We start from the raw sequence: 22,544 nt of genomic DNA, 5'->3' as shown, positions 1-22,544 counted from the left end.
ATCTGAATTTAGTTGCGCATTTAATAGATGGATTTATGCAGGTACATGGCTGATTTATGAAACGTTTTGCCAATACTTGTGAGATATAAGATACAAGTGTTCATTAGAACATGCAATTAAAAATCTGCACACAAGTAATCTTATCCATGTCCATCTGGACACCTTGAAAAACTAGTCGGTGTGTTTACTTTCAGTGTACTTGCAAACTATCCATTTATTAACCTCTGTTTACTTACCAGTCCCAGAATTTGCAAGATGCTAAAGTGATATACAAACATAAACCCAGTAGATAAAAGAGCCCACCAGAAATTGGAGAGTGGTTCTGGAGTGTAGATCCCTTGAAAAGAAAGGAATACATTAGTGTTCAGTTAGTATTCAGCAGAATTGCTATGTCCATCAAACACTCATGAATAATCTTCTCTTTTCTCTGTGGATGCTAGGGCATCTGGCTTTAGCTGATAACTTACTGAATACTATTATAATAATTAATATTTGAGAGCATTATTTCTTACCTGGAGCATCCAAGATAATTTCCTCCCCTCCTCCCAGCCCAGCATTAAAATGTATACTGTGTTACCTCATTAAACATACCTATTCTTCACCAAAACCAGCGATTTTTACCTTATTTTTCCTTCTACCCCAGAAGTAACAAATCATTCTATAATGCAACAATGGTATTCAGTGAAGTCTTCAGAAATCATGCTACTCAAACTCCTGCTTCTTACGAGGACTATGAGTTAAGCATGATAAAACTAACCCAGGTAGTGGGAGGGTACAGTAGTTGTATTAGCCTTTGCTAACTGGCATATTTGAGAATTACCAGGAAGATTTAAGAGACTTCAGCATGTGCTGTGCAACTCTGCAAGGGATCCAAATTTAACTACACATGCATAGCTTGCTGTGACAGTACTCACCAGACTAAAGCTGGTACAAGCATGCCTATGTATGGTATTTTACATAGATAGAGGCAAATAATTGCTGTTATCTGCTTTGCCACACCAACGTATGGTGGTGCATGCTGTCTCAGTTTTACAGTCCCCAGAGGACTGCCGTCTCAATCCCTGTTTGCCCTGTTAACAATTTTTTTCTGCATAGTTTTCTCCCACAATTTTTGCCCATTGTGCCAATCTAGATTATTTCACGTAGCTACTTCAAAATTAATCTAATTTAAATAGAATTTTAGTGAAGCATACTAGTAAAGCAAGTAAAAGTATTCTTATCAATATTACCTACCTGCTATGTTCTAAAACTATTCATCTAGTCATTGGCCACTCAGTATTACAGCTTCTTTGTTGCTTGTCTGTAGAAACTAGGGAGTTGATTGCATGCTCGAATGACATGTCTTATATGCCCCCAATATATCACTCATTATTTATTTAACAAGCAATAAAGCCAATGTAATTATCCAAAATACAACTGCACACCATGTTTAAGTAAGCAAATTGTTACTGTGTGCTGCCACAATAAATAGGAGCAGGGAAGCTACTTTAAAAGCAGAAGGCAGCTTATAAGATTTCTTATTAAGTGGGTGGGTGAAGGTCAGAGGAAGCAAAATCCCAAGGTAGAAATGAACTCTACAAAGCGGAGTTCTGCAGTTAAAGGGAGAAAACTCACACAGCTCTAATTCTTAGAGCATGCTTGTTAAGTATATTAGAAGTGCTTGCATCCCATTTAGTATCTTATCTAGAAACCATAACCAGAAATCTTCACTTAAACAGCACCGAAATTCATTAAACTTCACTGCCTGAAAACATCAGTAAGACAGCAGGGAATTGATAATACCTTGCATATAGTTTTTCATTGTAGACCTCAAGAGAAAAGCAAGTAGCCTTGGTGTTGGGAGTTCAGGAGACCAGGACTCTACTTTTGGCCGCACTGCCAGTTTTAAGTGACCTGATCAAGCTATACAGAAAGACTCTGCATGAAGAAAACATAATCTGACATCACAGTTTTAGTGTTGTCTCTGTAGTCTTATGGGCATGTTTAATCAAGATGCAAAACAAAATAAGATTTAATTGAAGAATAGGTCTGTTGGAACACAGGCCATCAAGTCCTGGCTGCTTCAGGCTACTCAAAAGTTAACGCACTGAGGGCTTTATCCATATGCTGCTTCAACACTGACAAGCTTGAGGCATCTAAAACTGCTCTAGAACAGCTCACAGGAATTGGTAGTAGTGCTATATGTCTATTTGGTTTCACGTGAACTTGCCCTGTTGGCAGTAGCTCATGTTATACCAGAAGTTTCTGTAAAGCCTGTGAACAGACACTGCTGAGGTAAACGCTCAGGGAAGCTTGAATCCAAACACTGAGGACAATCTGTGCAGGCAGAGTATCAACACTAAAGTAGACATATGAATCCAGCTATGGAACAGGAGTAGTGAGAGAATGCAGTCATTAAAAGACGCAGTAAATCTCACGAGATGACAAAATAGATCACTGACATAGTTTGGCTTTGAACCCAAGCTTCTCGCGTCCAGCTTCAGTCCAGTCAAGGAATCATGTTTCAAAAGTCACTAAGAAGAGCTGTTCAGGTTCCTCCAGTTAAGAATTTCACACTGCTGCATCCTCTCTTTGTTACAAAACTTTAAAAAAGAAAAAACAACCCACCACCGTTGACTCTCAGCCTATACAGCCTTTCAATCTCACTGTATAATTGAAAATTTCCTCCTTGGTAGACTTGGCAATCCTGAGAACAATAGCACTATTTTCAGCAGCAGCATCACTATCTGGACATCAAGGAACAGAAAGGAAGCAATGACCTCCACATAAAAACATTTCAGAGAGCTCTGGATTCCCAAGTGTATTTTGGGGAACTAATTTTAAATTCATACCTGGGATATTTTCTGTTTCTCACTGGATAAATAATCACTATAGATTTTATTACTCTGCAGTCCTGCTATCCAACAGATGACTGTTTAACAGAGCAGTGTGATCTATTTTCTGAAGCATAGTCCTGACAAAAACACGCAAGCTGGAAAATTGAGACCCAGCTGAGTGGTTGTTTGAGTGGCCGGTGTTGGCTTTGGCAAAAGCTGTTTGCTGCTTACATGGGAAATCAATTTCAGTATGTAGCAGTGAGGTTCACTATCTTCTATCCACCAAGGATCACAGGCAGTTCTTACAAGTTAAGCGCTTTCAAAAATTTAATCCAGCTGCCAGGCTGGCACTAATCTAATTCTCAGAAATGCTCCAGACAGTGGACTGTTCCAAATCAGGGCCATCCAAGTAGGCTACAACATTTGTTCTTGTGTTGAAATGCCACAGCAGCATATCTTGCAGTTTAGATCAAACTTCAGCAGCACTGATAGGAAGGATTTCACATAGGTTGAAGGGCTTAGGGAATCATCACCAGCTTCTGAAACAAGTATTTGTATGACCTTGAACAAGCTATGCATTTAATTTTGACATATAGAAAATGGAAGCATGGCTTTAATAATCTAAAGATCAATGTAAAGACTCTTTTCTAATTTCTTTTATATTAGTTTCCATCTCTCCCCACAAAGCCTCACATTACTTGCAGTGTTATAAGTGCATCGTTAACTTATGAATTACTTATTTCAAGTTTACAAAAAATAGGATTGCAAAAATCTGAGCACAATTTAGCAGAAAGTAGAATAAGATGCAGCACAGAATTACTTCTCTGCTTGAACCAGAGAATTAGAACCTAAATATAGTACAATTTTTCTTTTTTTAATTCAGTAGTTTTAAAATCATTCTTTGCTCCTGATGTCTTGCTTTCATTCCCACTGTATTTTGTACAGATTTTTCAGCTTTGTACCCTCCAAAGTACAGCTAGGCCTGCTTAATCCAGAACTCAGCAGCTACTGCGGTTTCTTCATTTTAAAGCTTGAAGAAAAGGTGAGGGCAAGCTTGCTTCCACTTTATTTCCCTTAATTAAGGGGTTATTTCCAATAGTGCGTATGTTTTGGCCTACTAAGATAGCCTAGAGCTTCCCTTCCAGCAGTGAAAAAGATGTTCTCAAAAGGATAAGCTAGTTCTCACCTAATATCTGCTATTTCCCCCTAGCTGTTCCAAATCCATGTGTTGATTTCTTATAATGCCTTATGCCAAGAGATTTCTAGTTCTTGACTGTCAGCTATGCTTGTCAAAATCAGCCTGGGATCTTGTATTACCTATTCCCATCACAAACTACTGTTGATAACTATACGGAAGGTTCTTCCTCTTCCTTGTACATGTATGTGTAGTGATAAAATACTCTCCTAAACTTCTGTCTCTACATGCAGAGAGAAGACTAACAGATCTTGGGCCCATTCACAGAATGCCACATCACCACCCTTATTTAGTTTAAGTGTTTCACAATCGAAACCATAAGTGCTTAGTGCAAAAAGCTCAATGTGTCATGTGGCAGAGGCATCGTCACCTCCTCTTCCTCTCCAGCTTCCTTAAATCAAACAAGATTATGCTAAATGGCCGCACTACAAGGGATTGCAGTATGAGCCTACAGCCAGAGCAGCACACATCTCTTGCTGCTGAACACAAGTACCCTACTGCTCTGAGCACTCTGCTCCAAGCACAGCAGGCACTGCACCAGCCACTTACATCTAACACAGGGGATCCAGGGGCAGAGCAATGCTGGAATAGGAACGCAGGAACTGTCAAGGGAAGAGCAGGAGCATGATCAGATGAGAGTGAGACTTACACAATGCACAACACTTCACAGATCTGTAAGTAATTAGGAGTTACGGTGGAAGAGATGTACTCCTCATTATAAAGTATTTCACTGAGGCTGGAGATAAACTAGATTTATGACAACCTAACTGTATTTAAATACATAAGTTTTCCTGGATTGCTAATGTTCACTATAAACCCTGATCTGTAACTTCATTTAAAAGATATGGAAGACTATCATTAAATACAAGCAAGAGTCACAAAGTGGCAAAGTGGCTGAGAAAGGGTACAACAGCTAAAAACGTGTTTAAATGTGCTGATATCCCATTCTTGCCAGCAAGTCCTTAGCAGCAAAAAGGAGAGCACAAGTTTGGTTCTCCAGCTGCTTTACTTGTACTTTCTTGTTTACAGATACAGGAAAATTGATCCTTCCATCTGTGCCTCTTCTATGTGTCCTACATCTTACAACTCAGCCCAGCATCTCATTAGGTAAAACACACTGCAGTGTCCTTAAGAAAGCTGGCTCTACAGAGCAGCTTCTGTCCAATTTCTGAAAGATCACAGCAGCATGCTTTGTTGCAGGGGGAAGTTTGTGAGCTTCTACTGACTTTCTCACATTGCCAGAGAAATTCTTCTCTTCCATTGCCACCTTTGAAGGCAGCTAGATCAAAAAAGAGAAAGGCCTCATGACTTCAGTCAGAGAGAAAGTTTCTTTTTGCTTATGAGAAATACATATAAGTTGAAAAGCCTCTCTCTACTCCTAGCAAACAACTTACCTACTAAAGTACTGAGGATCGATCTATCTGTCCATTTGTGCACAGCTGTACAACAATCAGCTCTTAAAAAGAAACGAAGGCAGACTGACACGACTGTCCGGAGTTTGCCCAAAAGGAGATTTTTTTATTTCCTAAATTGTAGCTGAATTAATTTACCATCTCCACAGTGTGGACAACCTCCTTTTGAACTGTGAACTCTGAGAATTTGCACAGCCATTTTAGCAGAGTGAATGCTAGTGACTATCTCCCCCTGCAGGAGAAAGCGTCAGAACCATGCAGCAATTAAGTGACACCAATACAAAGGCCTCTGATTAAGCATGTAAGATCTTCAGGTATTGTTCATACACCAGATTGCTCCTTAAAGTAACAAAACCCTAAGAACACCAACATCCTTGCCTACTTCATCAAGTTATTAGATCTACCAGACTATAGTGGGGATCCCACAACTCAAGAAGGAGCATCTAAACACTGCTGTGAGGGAGTCCCTAGAAATTAACTCTTATTCCAAACCACTGTGGAATGATACCATTTGGTCACGACTTTCAGAAAATAACAATTCCACTTGAAGCTCTGAAATCAGGGGCACACCTTATCTTGTCAAATCCCTCAAAAAACCTGACCAAAGTAGCTTAAGGACTAAGATGGTCAGAAACTGAGATCTGAGGCTACTGAAGTGCAAATTGGAAACTTTTCATTGTGTTAAGAGTATACAGTTGGCAAAACTCAGTCCTCTAAGACAGAATTGAAAGTTTCTAGTACTTTGTTCTTAGAAGGTCAGGTTAATTAATGCACTGTTGAAACAGCTTTGACAGCTCATGACATCACATTTGGTCAGTTGCCATCTCCCTATGCCTTCTACCAGCCATCTGTATCCCAGTAGCAGAAAGCATACTTACTTGAGCATACTTGTATGTTTTAGAAGTCCAGCTTAGTTGTAATTAATGAGTTTTCAATGAAGAGGTTGACTCCCTGATCAAAATTCACACTCGTGTGGCTCCATCTTCTTCCTTCCACCCTGACACTTTATTTCTTTCACCTCCCTTTTGCAAGTCCTAGCATTCATCTGATGCCACAGTAATCCAATCCAGGAACTACAAAGCCATGGCATAGCTCACAGGGCAGTGAGGGTCTCACTCCCGAGGACAACAAAAAGCAGCAACCATATCCACAATTCTGCATCCATCCTATTGCTCTGGTTCAGCCTACCCAGCTATTTCAGGAATGCTGTGTCCTGCCAGAGACTAGTCTAATTTTTGGCAGAGTTCACAGGCAATATTCATCCAGCAAGAAAGCTGAGAATAGCAGATGTGTTTCATGAAAGAGCTCCCTTGAGTTGAGAATCATCTGTGCTGACCTATTATATCTGCACTTACCTCTGCTATACACAAGACCCTCTTACTGAAGTTAAGAGACATACGAACCAAATCAGCATTTAGTTTGCCTAGGCTGGCATGCGTACATATATATACATAAATACTTGCACTTTTGGAAAGGAAGCATGTTAGAAGGTTAAGTAATGAAATTTGTACTGAATCAGTGGAGAGAGATGCCTTAATCCCTGAATAGGAACACATCGTTGAGCAATGAGCCGTCAATGAGTTCACTGAGTGACACTGCTGGAGAGATGCTCAGAGCTCACCCTTCAATTTGATGCTAAGCACGGTACTGTCTGCACACTGACAAGAGGGGACATGAAGGTGATACTGGCAGCGCAACATGACCTGTCATCTCCTCTGCAAGGAGTAACACTTACTGTTACCCAGTTTCCTGTGCAAAAGAAAACACTTCAACAGGTAACTGAGTCTGTGTGCATGACTGATGTTTGATTAGCATGCCAACAAAATCTGACATGCCCTTCTCTGCCAAACCAGCCTCTAATCATCTCTGCTCAATCCTCCTTAAAGGAATATCAACACTGAGTTCCTAACAAAGCAGTCAGTGGTATCAGTAAACATCCAACAAATACTCCAATAAAAGGAGTGAAGGATGACACTTTTTCCACATAAAATCCATTCAATTTTTCCATTTTTTTCTACCAATTTTCTTCTCCCAATGATAACTAACAATTCTCTGATGGAAATTTCTGCTTAAAATACAAAAACAAAGTTGCATGACAATCAACGTCAGCGGTGATAAAGCAATTTGCATGGGATACAGTCAGAATAAAGGATATCATCTACTCAAAGCATCTTTAAGCAAGTGCGAGTAAAATGACAGTATTGGCACATGATAGTAGGCTAATTTTCACCACATTCATACATTATGTCCTGTGGCATTAGTCATAACTACTTAAAAATTTTATGGATCTTTTGTTAGTGAGATATTGCAGTCAGTGAGGTGGCCAGGAGCCGACCACATTAAGAAACTGGAGAATTATTAGTTACACAGCCTGAGGCAATCTCTATTGAAATAATTAGCCAACAGTTTGGGTAGAAACATTACTGCTATCATTTCAACATTAGGTGGCAGCAAATACCTGTACACTGATAACATGCGAACATTTACCAGAATACAGGTAATGGGTGACAACTGTACAACACAAAGCCCTTCAGACTACAGTCTTATCAGCCCCAAACAAGTATCTTGAAGCGACACATACAGGAACTTCAAAGACACCAGAAGAACTGAGCTGGTGACACCACATGAGCTGAGTGCGGCATTGCCTACAGCAGCACGTGGCTGGTTGCTCTTTGCCCTCTCCTTTCTGTAACGATTACAGGTTTGCATAATTTCTACATCTATATCACATCTTAACATTCTGACAAACTGCACTACCAAAGATGGATTAAAATAAAGCATGGCCAGCGTATGCCACTAGCAAGAGAGAAAAGGGTGGCTTATTGAATTATGGTACTTTACCCTCTGTATCACTTTTATTTAGTTTCACTCAGTAGTGGGCAGGAAAAAGGTTACAGACCTATATTGCAAATCCTAAGTGATTACTGGTATAAAGTACAAAACACCACAATGGAAGAGGCTGAGCTTGTTCTAAGTATTCTGTAAATTGTCATCACACCCCTGGTATTGTCATTAAAGGCTACTGAAAGGCTGGACCATACATTACAATACTTTATTTCCTGTATGAAACCATTCAGCTCTGATAGAAAATGCAGGTCGAGGCAAATCAACGCTGAGGGGGAGAGAGCATCACACTAGATGCAGATATACTGTATTAACTTCTAGGAAGCAATGGTCAGAGTACTGCTGCTCAGTGGAATGATTTGGGATTCCAGATTTTATGAACTATTATAGTACAACATAAAGCAAGAAAGTAGAATGAATGTCAAGCAAGCTAGCTCACAGTCCTAATGCATCTCACAAGGGACATGCAAGAAAGCAAGTCTTGAAGACACAGCACACAACTTGGAACATTACAAGATGCCAGAGGCTACTCAAGACAACACCACATTAGACCAACACATACTAGACACACAAATCTTTGTTTTATGTTATCAGAGATGCAACTCCAACATACATACCACCAGAAACTGTTAGGTAACAGCATACAGCAGAGAGCAAGAATAGACTTTGTGGTAACCATTTAGAACAGCTAGTTCAATGGCTAGAACCATTTCAACGTAGGAAGGGTAAATTGCCAACCTACCTCCTTTTCTCAGCAGATAGATGGGCACAACATAGAGCATCACATGTTGGATGTAATAAATTTCCATTTCAAATGGAAGCTGAGGAATAAGGAAAAATATTTGTGAAGAAAAATATTTGTAAACACATTTCATCATTAACAACTGGAACCATTTTCCTTATGCCCCATCACAGTGCATTCTGTTCAGTTCTTTTGTCATCTATGACTGTTACCAAAGCAATGGCAGACATTAATGGTCAGTGCTTAGAAAATGCACTTAGCTGTACCCATTCCATCTCCCTCATCACAAACACAATGCAATATTTGTCAGTGAGAATTCTCAAAATCGGTCTGAAGCACAACAAGGAGGCAAAACATAAAATTGCTCTTTTCCTTTTCCTCATTAATTTAAATTTCCAGTAACAATGCAAAACCCCAAAGTAATCAAAAAAGGAACTATATTCACAAACATGACAAACTTAGAGAAGAAAATTTTCCTGTTAGTTTGTGTGAGATAGATTTCCACAGAAATGACTTTTGCTTCCAACTATTTTAAAATACATGAAAGAAATCGCTAAGGGGTTCTGTGCAAAAATCCAAAGAACAGCTTGCTTTATGGCAATGTGCATGCATGTGTGGAACAGCCCAGTGTCTCTAACACAACAGATGACATCAGTCAGTCTTCAAGCTGCAGAAGGATGCAAATAAACAAGTAATCAGTTAGCAGTAAATCGAGTTTTCCTCACCTGCTCACAGATTTTGCAAAACTGAATTCATCATCTACATATCCATGTAACTTTTTCAGGACAAGTCAGACAGATTGTACTAAAATAATGCTCTGCTAAAAATAACCTGAACCACAACTCCCAGTTCAATCTGAGCCCCTTAATCCCAGCCCAACTAATTCTAGCTCTTGATCAGCTAGAAGAAGTGGCAGACTGCTCTGAATGTCGTTCCATCTGTAATTGCTTTTGCCTATATCTGTTAACAGATTCAAATTAAAAAATTCACAATGCAACTCTTGTAGCAGCTTCCTTACAAAGCTGAAAAAACATGGCTTACTATTTTATTTCAGATGTGAAAAAATGGACAATACTACTGAGTCTGAATTCTCATAGGAGTAAAGCAAAGCCATTAGTTTTGACTCAAATGTAGTGTCATTCTACAAGCTAACATGAAACCAGATGCAAGTACTACTTTCTTGGCTTGTGTTCCAATTTTAAACAAACAAATAACTAGGAAGAAAAAAAATCAGTAAGAGCCTTCCCTTTTTGTTATTGTTCCAAGACAATGAACTCAGAATATTGAAACAGGAACATTACAAAAATTTCTACATCAACAGAATTGAAGATAGGATCTTCACACAGTTCAGTTTTCTTCCTATAGAAAAGCTAATGAACAGCAGGTAAATAATACAGTGAGGTTTGAAATTCTAAGAAAGAAAAAAAAAAAAAAAAAGAAAAAAGATTTTTTTTAAGATGTTAAAACCATCAGCTGGATTTTTTAGTGTTGGCATCCCTAAGCTGACACCTGACACTAACACTGTCCTGTTTGCAAACTCCAAGATGCTCTGCCAGCTCCTAGGAGACAGCAAAAAAACCTTCCAATCTGCTGGGTGATTTTATTCCAAGCATTCTATACCAAAACATAAAAGTATGTGAGATAATAGCAGGCAAAAGCAAGAGCTTCACAAAAGTTGTGAGATGTAGTGAATTTGAACCTTTTCTTCTGTTGCCCACTGAAAGACACTGAGAGCAAAGAAAGGGGATCAAAAAAATTCAGAAAGAAGCTAACAGTTTTTCTCACTGGAGGAAAGATCTGTACCCCTACCTGGTGGAGCACACACATTTGAGAAACAACAGCTCCTGATACACACAACACAGCATGGGATTTACACTTACTCCTGCCAAGCAGCATGCTCTGTTCAGTCTCTGTTCTTTCAGAAGGGCTCCTGCACTCACTGAGCTGTGAGGGTCAGTTACACAAACATGATGCTCAGGACACTTCTTAGACAGAGCGACAGTTGTTTTCCTGTGGTAGTGTTGACAGTATTTTTGTTTGTGTGAAACAAAACATTCTTTTTTCCACTATGAAAGATTGTTTGTTCTGAAGATGGGTGCATTTCCTGGCATAGAGCTGAAAGTGCATAGTTTCTGTACAGCCAAGCACTCACACTGTGCAGTCAGACAACAAACAGAAGAGCACACACAAAAGATGGGCTACAAAGCTGTACGCAGCAACTGGCTCACCCAGTTCTAAAGGTCTCATCTGTAAGTTATTTCACCCATAAAACACTCATTTGCAGATTGCAGGTAGGTATCTTGTAGCTGTAAGAGAAAACTGAAAGCAAAGAGAAGGAGGAAGGGATCACCTGTTGAGCCAGGACATAAAGATCCTCTTTGCGAAAGAACCAAGCACTTCAGCAAGCGATGGAGACTGAGAAATTCAGAAATCAAAAAACCTGTTACTCACACAATATAAAGTGACTTGAAGAGCTGTGTTGGTCCATCTTGCCTTTGACTGTAGGCGCTCCCAAAGGCCACATGTGTCTGAACTTGGGCTTCGTCAATCTCAGCAGCAGGCCCTGGTGCCCGGCCCCAGGCCTGTCCTCTCCTTGTTTCTGAGAGGGAAAACCTTGCAGCCACTCTAAAGAATGGTACCCTCTCCTAGCAAACCGGTGAAGTATGGATTAAAAAAATCCTATTTTTCCATCCACCTGTTCCTACAGAGTGCCAGAAATACTGGCAATTTGCTCCCAAGAGGCACCAGCCTCAAGCTGGTATACTAATATTAACAGTCCAATTATTTAATGTATTTTTAGACTCTTCTCTCCCTTACCAGCATCATGCTTTCCTGCATTTCGTCCCGTCCCTTCCTTGAAGTTTTAGAGTAACTAATGGTACAAGACAAAAGGACAGATTATCCATTGCTGCTATTAACTTGCACTCTAGGCTCCCTGACAGTCTCAATGAATACAAAGTACAGACTACTCTGATACTGAAAGTAAGTGCTACTGATAAGTAAGCTTTTCTCCTTTAAAGATTCCTATTTGCAGAAAAGCAGATCTGCTCCTCGTTCATTCATAGGTTCTGACTTCAATATAAAATCACATACATTTCAAAATATATTAAACAACACTTTCACATTCACAACAATTCCTCTAATATAACACACAATATCAAAACATGCTAAGAAAGCACTCTGTAACCAAGTATTCAGACCTCTCATTTTTAACATGTGGTAACGATGTTTCTGTTCAAAAATAAATGGTGCCTTGTTCTTCCAGGAAGAACAGCAGCCTATGATGCAGATTCCAAAGTGCCGCACTCCCCAGGCACATGCTTAAAGGTCCTCTGCTAAGTGCCAAGAACAGCGAGCACGCACTGAGCCTCATCCCAGGGAGAGGTCAGTTACGTTCAGAGCTACTGGGCTAAACAAACACCATTTCATCGCTTGCAAATCTGAGGGAAAGAGAAACTGTCTGGAGAAGGATTAGAGCACACCTTGTTCTTTCCGAGTAAAAGTCGCAGCCTTCAACAGCAGTTCTCTGAGCGTGCAACAGGGTAACCTAACATAAACTTGGTTCTGTCCCAGGGAAGCAGTGAGCTCCTTCCATTGACTGCACTAAGCATGGGGAAAAAAATAATCTCAATTCAGTGCAGACTTAAGCTGAAAATTTAGATATTCAGATGACAGTTTCCCATCAGAAAGCGCAGCACGAGACCCATTTAAACTAGCTTAAACCCACTGTGACAAGGCAGCAGCTCTTCAGTGGACTCTGAGGTTGCTACTTTGTTGTTTTCTGAAAGCAGTACTTCTCCTTCTGTTAATTATTTATACTTCAAGCATGTATGCGTAACAACAGCTCAAGCACTATACCTACAGGAGCTCTCATTCCATCGCCCCCTAAAAGGACAGCTGAGCATGACAGAAAAAAGGAATTGAAGGATTTCTGCTTCCAGGTCCTAGCCTTTTCTATAGCACAGCCAGCACAATCTAGTCATTCTGTATCAGTTGCTTTCTTAAACATCAGCAGTAAATCAGGTTTGTAATCTTTGACAATTAGTTTCTTAAATGTGATCAGTAATCCAGAAATTAAAAACACAAACAGGTTTTTTATTTCACTAGTAAAACAAATCACAGTATAGATCAGAGAAGAGGAATACAAAGGTATACTAAATATAAAACTCGTAGGGCAAACAGCTGCTAGGCCTTGGTAGTGAGTGATGGTTACCCCTCAGCACATTCAGGATTGTGACAGCAAATGACTTACTTGGCAGAGGAGAAATAGTGCCAGAGAAGATCAGAACAGTCCAAAGACAGACGTGAAGACTTCAAACAAACAAGCAAAAAGCCAACAAAAATACACAAAGACAAAGAAGGGGCTTTTTGAAAAGAGTTTTATCAGGACTCATTTCTCCAGCAGACATTCCAACAAGACACCCAACAAGACGCTGGCAAAAGGCCAAGAAGCTGCCCAGTGCTCCAACCACTGCTACACTACCTGGGCATTTCTGCAGCTCAGGCACCTCCAGCTTACCTGACATAGAGCAGAAAAGCAACCTCCATTTATGTGAAGAGAGAGAAAGAAATGTTATGACGAAATAAAAGGAATACCGGGGCTGCAAAAAACATCTGGAGAGAAGGATTAAACATTCATGTGACGTGTGAAAGTCTGAAGCAGCTTCCAATAGTTTTACTGCAACTATTTCTTCCCATTGTATTTAGGGGCAGTGTGTCAGTTGCCTGTCACACATCCTTTTCTTTGTACATTATAAAAACATATTCTCAAAAAAGTTTCAAATAGGTGTGTCAGTCAGCATCCATCCTCACAGCTGTTCTGCACAACCCAGGCAGTACAGAGAATGAGAGCTGAATTTCCTTAAAGCAGCACTAATTTAAGGTTTATCTAGTTCTCATTTTCAGCTAACCCTGTTAGTGCAGAGAACGTATATTGAGGGAAAGAATCAGCATCTGTACTTGCTACCAAACTATTAGCAAGTGTGAGCTCAGTCTTAAGAGTTATAGGAAGGCATCTGTTATGCCTGCAGAGTAAAGATGCAGTAGATCACAGGACTAGGAAGGTGACTACTTTTACCAGACCACAAAAGCCAGAAAATCCAGGTAGGCTAAAAGCCTGCAGGATTCCAACCTATAAAACACCCAAATTCTGACAAGCTGTAAGAGACCTTTTTTTTGGTGTGCAGCTACTGAGGATGAAGTTTATTAAGAAAGCCAGGAGAACATGGAGCTCAGTGCAACACTGATCTCAACAGAATGCATTTCTCCTTCCATCAGGGTTTTGGGTATTTGACCAGCATTATACATGAGTTTTACTGTGTTTCATAAGACATCACTATCTCGCAGTCAGTCCATTTTTATCGTACAGATCAGCTCCCATTAATGACACTCTGGGCTCAATCAGGCATTTACAGAGTTAAGTGTAAAAACGTTTTAAGTAATAAATAATACCAGTTTCAGAAATAGCATTTTTCCAGTTCCTCTAGAGAGAATATTTGGACTATTTCACACCACCAGCAGGAGGTAGATTTTTATTATCAAGTAAAGGTGTGATTGTAGGTTGCATTTGCAGGTATCATTTTGATGCACATAGCAGAGGTAACTGCTGAAAGATGCAGAAATATGGGCGTTAGGACCTACTGGCAACCAAAGCAGTTTCCCCACAGACTCCAGCATGAAACTGCCCTGTTAGTTTTCCTTGTGCCAGACAGATTAGGCCAATTTAGCTATAATGCCACATGCTACCATAACTTATCCCATTTTGCTGTTCAAAGACATCTCAGGCAAACTGTTAAGTGCTGTGAATTGTTTATCACCCTAACGTGCAACAGAAATGCAGTGGACAAAGATCAGAGGTACTGCACACTGTGTACAGTAAGTACTGCTTAGAGTACGATTCTGTTCCTAAAACAGATTTAGAATGTGTAACTCTCAAGCCAAATAGCTCTAATAATAGAATTCAGCAGCTTGTGGAAACATCAGAAGTGCACCATCCCAGCTGCATCCCAGCAAGTTCAATATCTCTGGGACTTGTCCTAATTTTCACTTTATATCAAAATTTTCTGGACATCAACTGGAAAAAAAAAAGAACAAAACACAAACAACAACATTTACTTTAAAACCAGCAGCAAGTTTCCTTTAAAATTTGATCACTGCAATACGGAAGTTCAAACAATTATAGTTACTCTGAAGGCTTGGTTTATGTGGTAGTTAGACGAGTTTATTCACATAGCTAGGATATTAGAACATCCCATATAACTTAAACAGAGTAGAAAGAAGTTATTTACTTCTGTATTTCTCATTCGCTCCCAGGGTCCCACGTGGCATTCTAACAATACGATTCCTTTAGCATCATCTCTAATGTCTTAACATCTTTAGCTAAAATCTGATTGAGTTTTTCAGATGCAAGACTTCAGCATTTAAGGCTAGATCTCAAACCCTTATCACTGCTTTGTTATCACTCACTACATGAATGTGTACACTTGCCTCACAACTTGAGAAGCTAGTTGGGTAGTTCATTATGTCACATACCAGAAGACTGATGGACTCCAGATGACTTGTTCTTACCACAGCATTTTGTAGCATAAATAGGCCTATCATTCAAGCTCCTTAAATAACACAATTCCCTTCCCCTCCTGCCAAAGCGGTGCCCTTCCAGTGCTGAAAATACTAAGTTGATTAGCTGAGCATCTTAAGCACAGCAAAGCATTCATCTTATGGTAACTTATAACTCCATGCTTCAATTATGTACAAATCCACTAGTTCCTAAACATCATCCATCACCCACAAGGTGGCAATTAACTTTTCATTCCCTATCCATAAATAGCAAAATGCAGAAGATATTTACAAACAAAAAACATACTCCTAATATTTTCTCCTGCTCCTCACTCATGATTCACAATTTGCTGGTGCGTATGCGCCTACTGCTGAACTTGCCAAGCTAGCAGGCTAATTTAGCCAAGGAACTACAGTAAGCATCTGCTATCTGTAAGATAACCAAGAGGCAATCCACTTGGAAGAGAGGATAAGCAGAATGTCAGCTGAAGACAATGAAAACTATGCATCTCCTAAGCTTAAAACACATCTTATGTGATGAAAGGTAACAGCAACCACCTTAGTGCTCAGTGAAATATCCCAGTTTGGTTTTACAGGTTCACAAAGTGATGAGACAACAGTCTCCTGCTTTTCAGTGCACACAGGCCTCAGAACTCTTGCTCATCTGCCCCTAGACAGCATCTCCCTCCCCACTTCTACAGCAATAGTTGTGTCAGGTGCCCAATCTTTCATGCTCTTAGTTTGTGCCAGACACAATATATTTTAACTGTTTACAGACAATTAAGAACACAACGTCTTTGTATTGAAATGCATACACTAAAATATACATCTTAAAATACCGTACCAGTGAAATCAAAAAAAGATGAGGTATATTCTTGGCCGAGTCAAACATCTCTTCATTTAGATACTATAAAACAACATGGACAGAATTAATGTGTTTTTTGTTTGTTTGTTAATTCCTAAGTTGCAAGAGAAATTTCTTGCTTTTGTTACAACGTCAGTGTAAATGGCAGTGACATTTACAGAGCAGAATGTGTATCTACCATGACAGAATTTGGGCCAAAGCAGCCATGCTATAAAATATCACCCAAATTATTTTATGCCTGAAGAAACACTGAAAAGAGACGAGCCTGGCAAGCAGCTGTTAAGCCAAAAATAACCTAAGCTGTATTTATTCCAAAAATACTTGCTCTTGGACATTATCCTTTGCCTCCTTTATCCCTAATTAAGGACAGATTTTTATAAGCAGTCCATATTTTTCCTGTTTAACCTCCACTTCCCTCATTTAAATGAGATCTTCAAAATAGCACAGAAAACACAAGTTAATAATTAAATATTTCAACATTTTAACCAGAGAAGGTAATATAGAAAAGTATTTTATGTTAAACTTAAGAACCAGAAAGTTTGAAATACAGAGTGAGATTTGTGCTCCCACTTATCAGGAAAAAATCAGTACAGTATGTATATATATATTTTAATGCCCCTTCAGCAGGAATTAGTTTTATTAAAACACACTGACAAACTGCACTTAAGCAGCTATATACGTGTATATATATATGTACATAGACACACACATGTATACACACATGCATGAATATATATTTTTCCCCTTTGTAATGCTTTACATATTTTTCCATCTCTGTAGAAAAGAATATAAATAGTTAGCAGAGAAGGAAGGACAAAATAAAACTTGAATAAACTCTATGGTTATTTTACTACTAAAATCTGAATAATGATTGAACTTTCTGTGTATGCATGTGTTTCATACAGTGAGGAAAGTCCTTACTGATATGTAAAAGCCTACAGATGGATAATCCTCTCTCCAGTAATTAAACTGCGTCTCAGGGGAATTTTTTCTTATCTTAAACAGGGGAAGAAGGAAAGCATACACAAGTCCAAAGTAAGACTTAGTTTTCAAGTCTCCTAGATACCAGTGTGAACAGTCAACATGGCGTATCATCAAAATTCAATACAGATGCTGATTTATAGACTTAATCCTATTAAGACTGCCTAGATTTGTAAATGGACAATCACTAATGAGATTTGTAACAGAGTCTGAAGTCCCTAACAATATCATTAACTCACATGCTATGTAAATATAGATATGAATACATTATCCAGACTCTGTAAACATGAAAGCAGATGAATTTAAGTGAACTCTATTTTAAAACAGACATTTAAATGGTTGCAGAAAAGAAAAGATTTTTGCAAATTAGACATGGCCACCCAGACTAGCACATCCAAGTCTTCCATATGCTGAGGGCCCCACAGCTGAATGCAGTACTGCAGGTGGGGTTTCATAACAGCAGAGTAGAGATGAGAATCACCTCATTTGACCTGACAGCTACACTTCTGACACTGCTCAGAACACGGTTGACTCTCTGGGCAGCAAGTGCACATTTAGCAGCTCCTACTCTGTTTTACTTCCACCACATACCTCTCTGCAGGGCTCTGCAGCATTTCTCAATTGATTTGTTGCCCATCCTGTATTTGTGCTTGAGATTGCCCTGATCCAGCTGCAGGACTTTCATTTGGTCCTGTTGAACTTCACATTGTTCTCATGGGCCCACCTCTTACATCTGTCCAGGTCCCTCTGGATGGCATCCCTCCCCTCCAGTGTGTCAGTAGCACCATGCAGCTTGTGTCATGTGCAAGCTTGCTGAGAATGATCTTGATTCCACTGTCTACGTAGCCAACATGGATGTTAAATAGTGTCAGTACCAATACTAACCCCCGAGGAATACCATGTTTTACATATCTACATCTGGACCCCAAGATGTTGACTGCAACTTTTTGATTGCAGCTATCCAGACAACTCTTCATCCACTGAGTGGTTCATTCATCAAATCCACGTCTCTCCAACTTAAAAAAAAGGATGTCATGCAGGACATTTACCATACGCTATACCCAAAGCCAGGTAGGTAATACTGGTTGCTCTTTCCTTATCCACCAACGTTGTAACCTCATTGTAGAACAAATCTGTCTGGCACTATTTGCCTTTATTGAAGCTATGTTGGCTGTCACCAGTCACCTCTTTGTTTTCCACGTGCTTTAGCAGAGTTTCCAAGAGGATCTGCTCCATAGCCTTACCTTGCCAGACACGGAGGTGAGACTGACCAGCTCTGTTGTTTCCTGAGTCTTTCTTTTTACCCTTTTTAAAAAAGGAGTTAGTCTTCTCCCTTTCCAGTCACTAAGACTGCTACAGCTTCTCAAGTACAACAAACAGTTGCCTCAGCAACTTCATCCACCAGTTCTTTCAGGACCCCCAGATACATCAATTAAGTCCCATGGACTTGTGCACATGCCACACCCTATTCTATGAAGTTTCAAAGCCTCTTATGTTTTACCTCTGTTCAGAGGCCAGGCCAGTACTGTCAAAGTACTTTCTTTTACACCTAGGATAAAGCAGTGTTAACTCCCCACACTGATTTATAAAAATAATCACAAAAATTCCAGGATTGGAATTTTGGTTTCATCACAGAGGTTTGTACCAGGAATCTACAGCCTGGTAACGTGAACTACATACAGTGAAATGAACCAAAGGTGAAATGAATCAAAGGTGAAAAAACTTCTAGAAATAAATTAGGGAGCAAAAGGAAAGATACGGTACACTCACCAGGCGCGTATTAACGACAGGAAACAGCAGTGCCAAGAGAGCCCCATTCAGCATATGCATCTGCAACCTTGGAAAAGAGGAAGTGGTGTTTTCAGACTGGAAATGAAATGCAGTATTTTCACTTTTTATGTAATATCTCTTCAATAAAAAGCAGTCAGTGATTTGAGAAAATTTGAATAAAGCCACAGTTAAATGCAATAACGAGGACAAAGCCTGTCTTTAAATACACATTTAAATACTTTCCTAAGTAGGACTGTCTGTAATGAGCTTTGGATTCCTGGAAGGCCTGGGCTGCCCATTTGTGTTGATCCAGATCATGATATAGGTTGTTAAATGCTTGGAATTTTGCTGTTTATTTATCTTTCAGAGCTTGAAAGAGTATATTTGATAAGGTTTTACTCCTGCACATCTTTACATGTTTTTTTGAAGTGTACAACTTCAAAAGTAAAACAAACCCCAAATTGTTCTTCAAATACCATTTGTATATAAGAGTGTCAAAAACCAAAAAGATCAGCTGTGAGAAGCAGCAAGTATTGTGGCCACTGCTCTGCAACCAGTCTTTTGGAAGTGAGTAGGAAAACCCAGACACCAGGCGTATTTTGCACTCTCTGAGTTGAAGAGATACTATTACAGTATCCCTGCAATTGGCCTGCTCCCTGCCCCAATAAGAAACAGCAAGAACAAGTTGCAGCCACAGAGCAGCACTTCCAAAGCACTTTCATAAGGCAGACCCCCAGCATCACTTTTCCAGTCATTGCATATACGAGGACAAGAAAGAGCAGAGTGAACCGCCGTAGTGGCAACCACAGCTCTTCTTGATCACCTTTCTGTCTGGGAAACACCACCACCCTCCCCACACTCCAACTAGTTGCTCCCCATGACTACTTACTGGGCTCTTCCTGCACACTGGAAACCCTTACCGTTTCAAAAATTAGTAACAATATGTTCTAAAATACTGCTTATCTTTGGAAAAAAAATACTCAAAATCAGCAAGGATTTGCTTTAGTTAATGTTCTTTTTAAAACTGAACACACATTGCGTATGTACAGTGTTCAATGAAGACTAAACACTAATTTTTGGTGAGGATAATCAAAAGGTACGAGGCACATGAAATTGAGTAAGCAAGCACACGTTAGTCTGTGGAAGGAGGAGTGTAGTTTCAGCTGTTACTGAGCTAAGGTATATTGCTAGTGAGACCAAAACCATCAGAACAAAAGAACCACAGCTATGTGGCTGTGCAGTCAGTTTAAGCCATTACCTTTCTAAAGTACCATTTTTCAGTCTGACAGATATGCCCTTCCTACTGAATATATATCTTAATATTTTATTACTTAAACCTGTGATTAATTTCTAAAATACATCATACAAAGTAGACAGAAATGTAGTAAACAGGAGGCATTACCTGAAGAGAATCATTGCAGCCCGACATGGAGGGCAAGCAAGAAGGAAAATCTGAAACATGAGAAAGAAATTGAAGTTAATGATGTGATCTTTTAGACTCCATTATCAATACCTTTCTTTCCAAGCTCTGGATGCAACAACCCATTTCTAACCAGAAGAACTGTTTTACAGTAAAGATGGGACAGTAAAAGACTAAAAAACGTTAACAAATTCAAAGGCTTACACATTTTTATGTAAATTCACATTTTCTAGGTGTAAAAGCATTACACAGTACGAGCAGCATCTAGGGCTGAGCTTCTGCCGATGCCCATCTGATATCATTGCTATAAAAACTAAACAAAAACAGTCTTTCCAAGGCCTCACGTAAAGCAGAATACTGCACTATCAACCACTCAGCCCTCAGTCATCACAGTCCTCGCAAAGGCCTCGCTGTGCTGGTGACCAAGTGCTTACACTGACAGGCCTTCGCCTCAGCAGTGTAGGTGCCAGCTCCTGGAGCTTTAAATTGAGATGGTTCTATAAAAGCCTCTTAGTGCTTCCCACAATAAGGCTATCACAGTATTTGTTACACAGATAAGCTTAGCGGTCATCTTTAAACATGCCCACTGCATTACTCAGGAGAATATTTTCAAAGTTCTGCAAGCATGCTGCCAACTATTAGCCACCCACTTCACAAGTCCAAGAATAAGACAATACAACTGGAGAATATTATATTTGTCTTTCTTTGCGTATCACACTCCTACCATAAATAGGATCTGATTGAAATCATTATGTAGTAAACGACTGTTGCAACTATGCCCCATATAAATTCAGAAGATAATCACCATCCTTTGATACTGCTATCTAATATCTCTCACGGTGAGTTAAAGCACTTCATATCAGCAAGTCTTTAGATATGAAGAGATGACAGAAGTAGGTGCTCGGTGATAACTATATTGTATGCTACTGAAAATAAGAGAATTCCTACGCAGTTTGGTCTACTCCCCGAAAATGAAAATATTTCAGCAAATAAAGGGAATTGTGATTTTTATTGTTGTTGCCAAAATAAATTCACAATAGATCAATTCCCTGCCAACACACCAAATTATCATTAAACCACTGCAAAGCGAGAACATTTGGAGAACGTGTCTGTTTCCCGGGCAGCTCACCGGACTTCCTCTCAAGTGCTGCAGGACATATCTGTGCACATACAGACACATTCAACTACTGCCAAGCACCTCCCTGCTGCAGCAACTGCAGAAGAGCCGATGCCAGGTGATAATATTGATCCCCTGGTTCTAAGCAGGCTTTACTGTCCTTACCAAACAGTGAAAAGTAAAAGAATTCTGAATATTTTATTTCCAGTTCAGCTTAATACACAGGCATTTCATTTTCAATTTAGTTATCAGTTTTTCAAGTTTTCAGTTCAGCTATCCTATGACTTCCTTAAGCTCCTAAGTCTGACAGACAGATGCGGCTTTTGAAACATTGTTCATTCACAGCAACATGGAAAATATTCTGCTCTTTCAGTATAAAATGGATTTTCTTATCTTTCATCTTAAAAAAAAAAAAGCAGGTTCCTCTTTTCTCTGTACACACGAAATAAGAGAAACAGGAGTGTGTCTTAATCACACCACTCACTTCCTTTCCTGACACCATGCAGAGTGCTCCAAGTACCAGCCCTGCACGCTGCCTACTGGCTGAGTATCACCACGGAGGATCAACAGTGACTAATATTAAGGATTATGGCACTGTTATACAGGTTGAGATGAACATCTATGAAAGGACTTCACTCCCATGAAGACCAACAGAGAAGAGTAACAGATTCACAGCTACTCATTTCCAGGTCAGCTCCGCTGCAAGAAATAGTTCTGAGAACTAATGAGGCAAAACAAGCATTTAATATTTCCAACCATGCAACTCCCTTGGTTGGGGGAATCTTTCAGAAAACATGTTTGAGGGCAATAGAGAAAGCTAGAATGTT

The 22,544-nt window shown here is 39.6% G+C and overlaps 1 protein-coding gene and 1 long non-coding RNA gene across 2 annotated transcripts in view; both read right to left on the bottom strand.

The window, feature by feature from the left end:
* Nucleotides 1–22,544, bottom strand: part of LOC128075848 (uncharacterized) — a 354,845-nt gene that overhangs the window by 306,167 nt on the left and 26,134 nt on the right. The gene's annotated exons all lie outside the window — the stretch shown is intronic.
* The window catches only part of TMEM164 (transmembrane protein 164), a 41,002-nt gene that overhangs the window by 5,893 nt on the left and 12,565 nt on the right, over nt 1–22,544 (bottom strand). The window contains exons 3-6 of the mRNA XM_052672951.1: nt 20,583–20,632; nt 19,181–19,247; nt 9,010–9,088; nt 237–337 (exon numbers count right to left, since the gene is read on the bottom strand). Coding sequence (XP_052528911.1) covers nt 237–337; nt 9,010–9,088; nt 19,181–19,247; nt 20,583–20,632 — 297 coding nt within the window. The remainder of the gene's footprint in view (nt 1–236; nt 338–9,009; nt 9,089–19,180; nt 19,248–20,582; nt 20,633–22,544) is intronic.

This window comes from Tympanuchus pallidicinctus, unplaced genomic scaffold (assembly GCF_026119805.1).
Source record: "Tympanuchus pallidicinctus isolate F22 unplaced genomic scaffold, pur_lepc_1.0 scaffold13, whole genome shotgun sequence".
Lineage (NCBI taxonomy): Eukaryota > Metazoa > Chordata > Aves > Galliformes > Phasianidae > Tympanuchus > Tympanuchus pallidicinctus.
The sequence above is the reverse complement of the archived record's forward strand: the minus strand, read 5'-3'. Positions and strand labels throughout refer to the sequence as shown.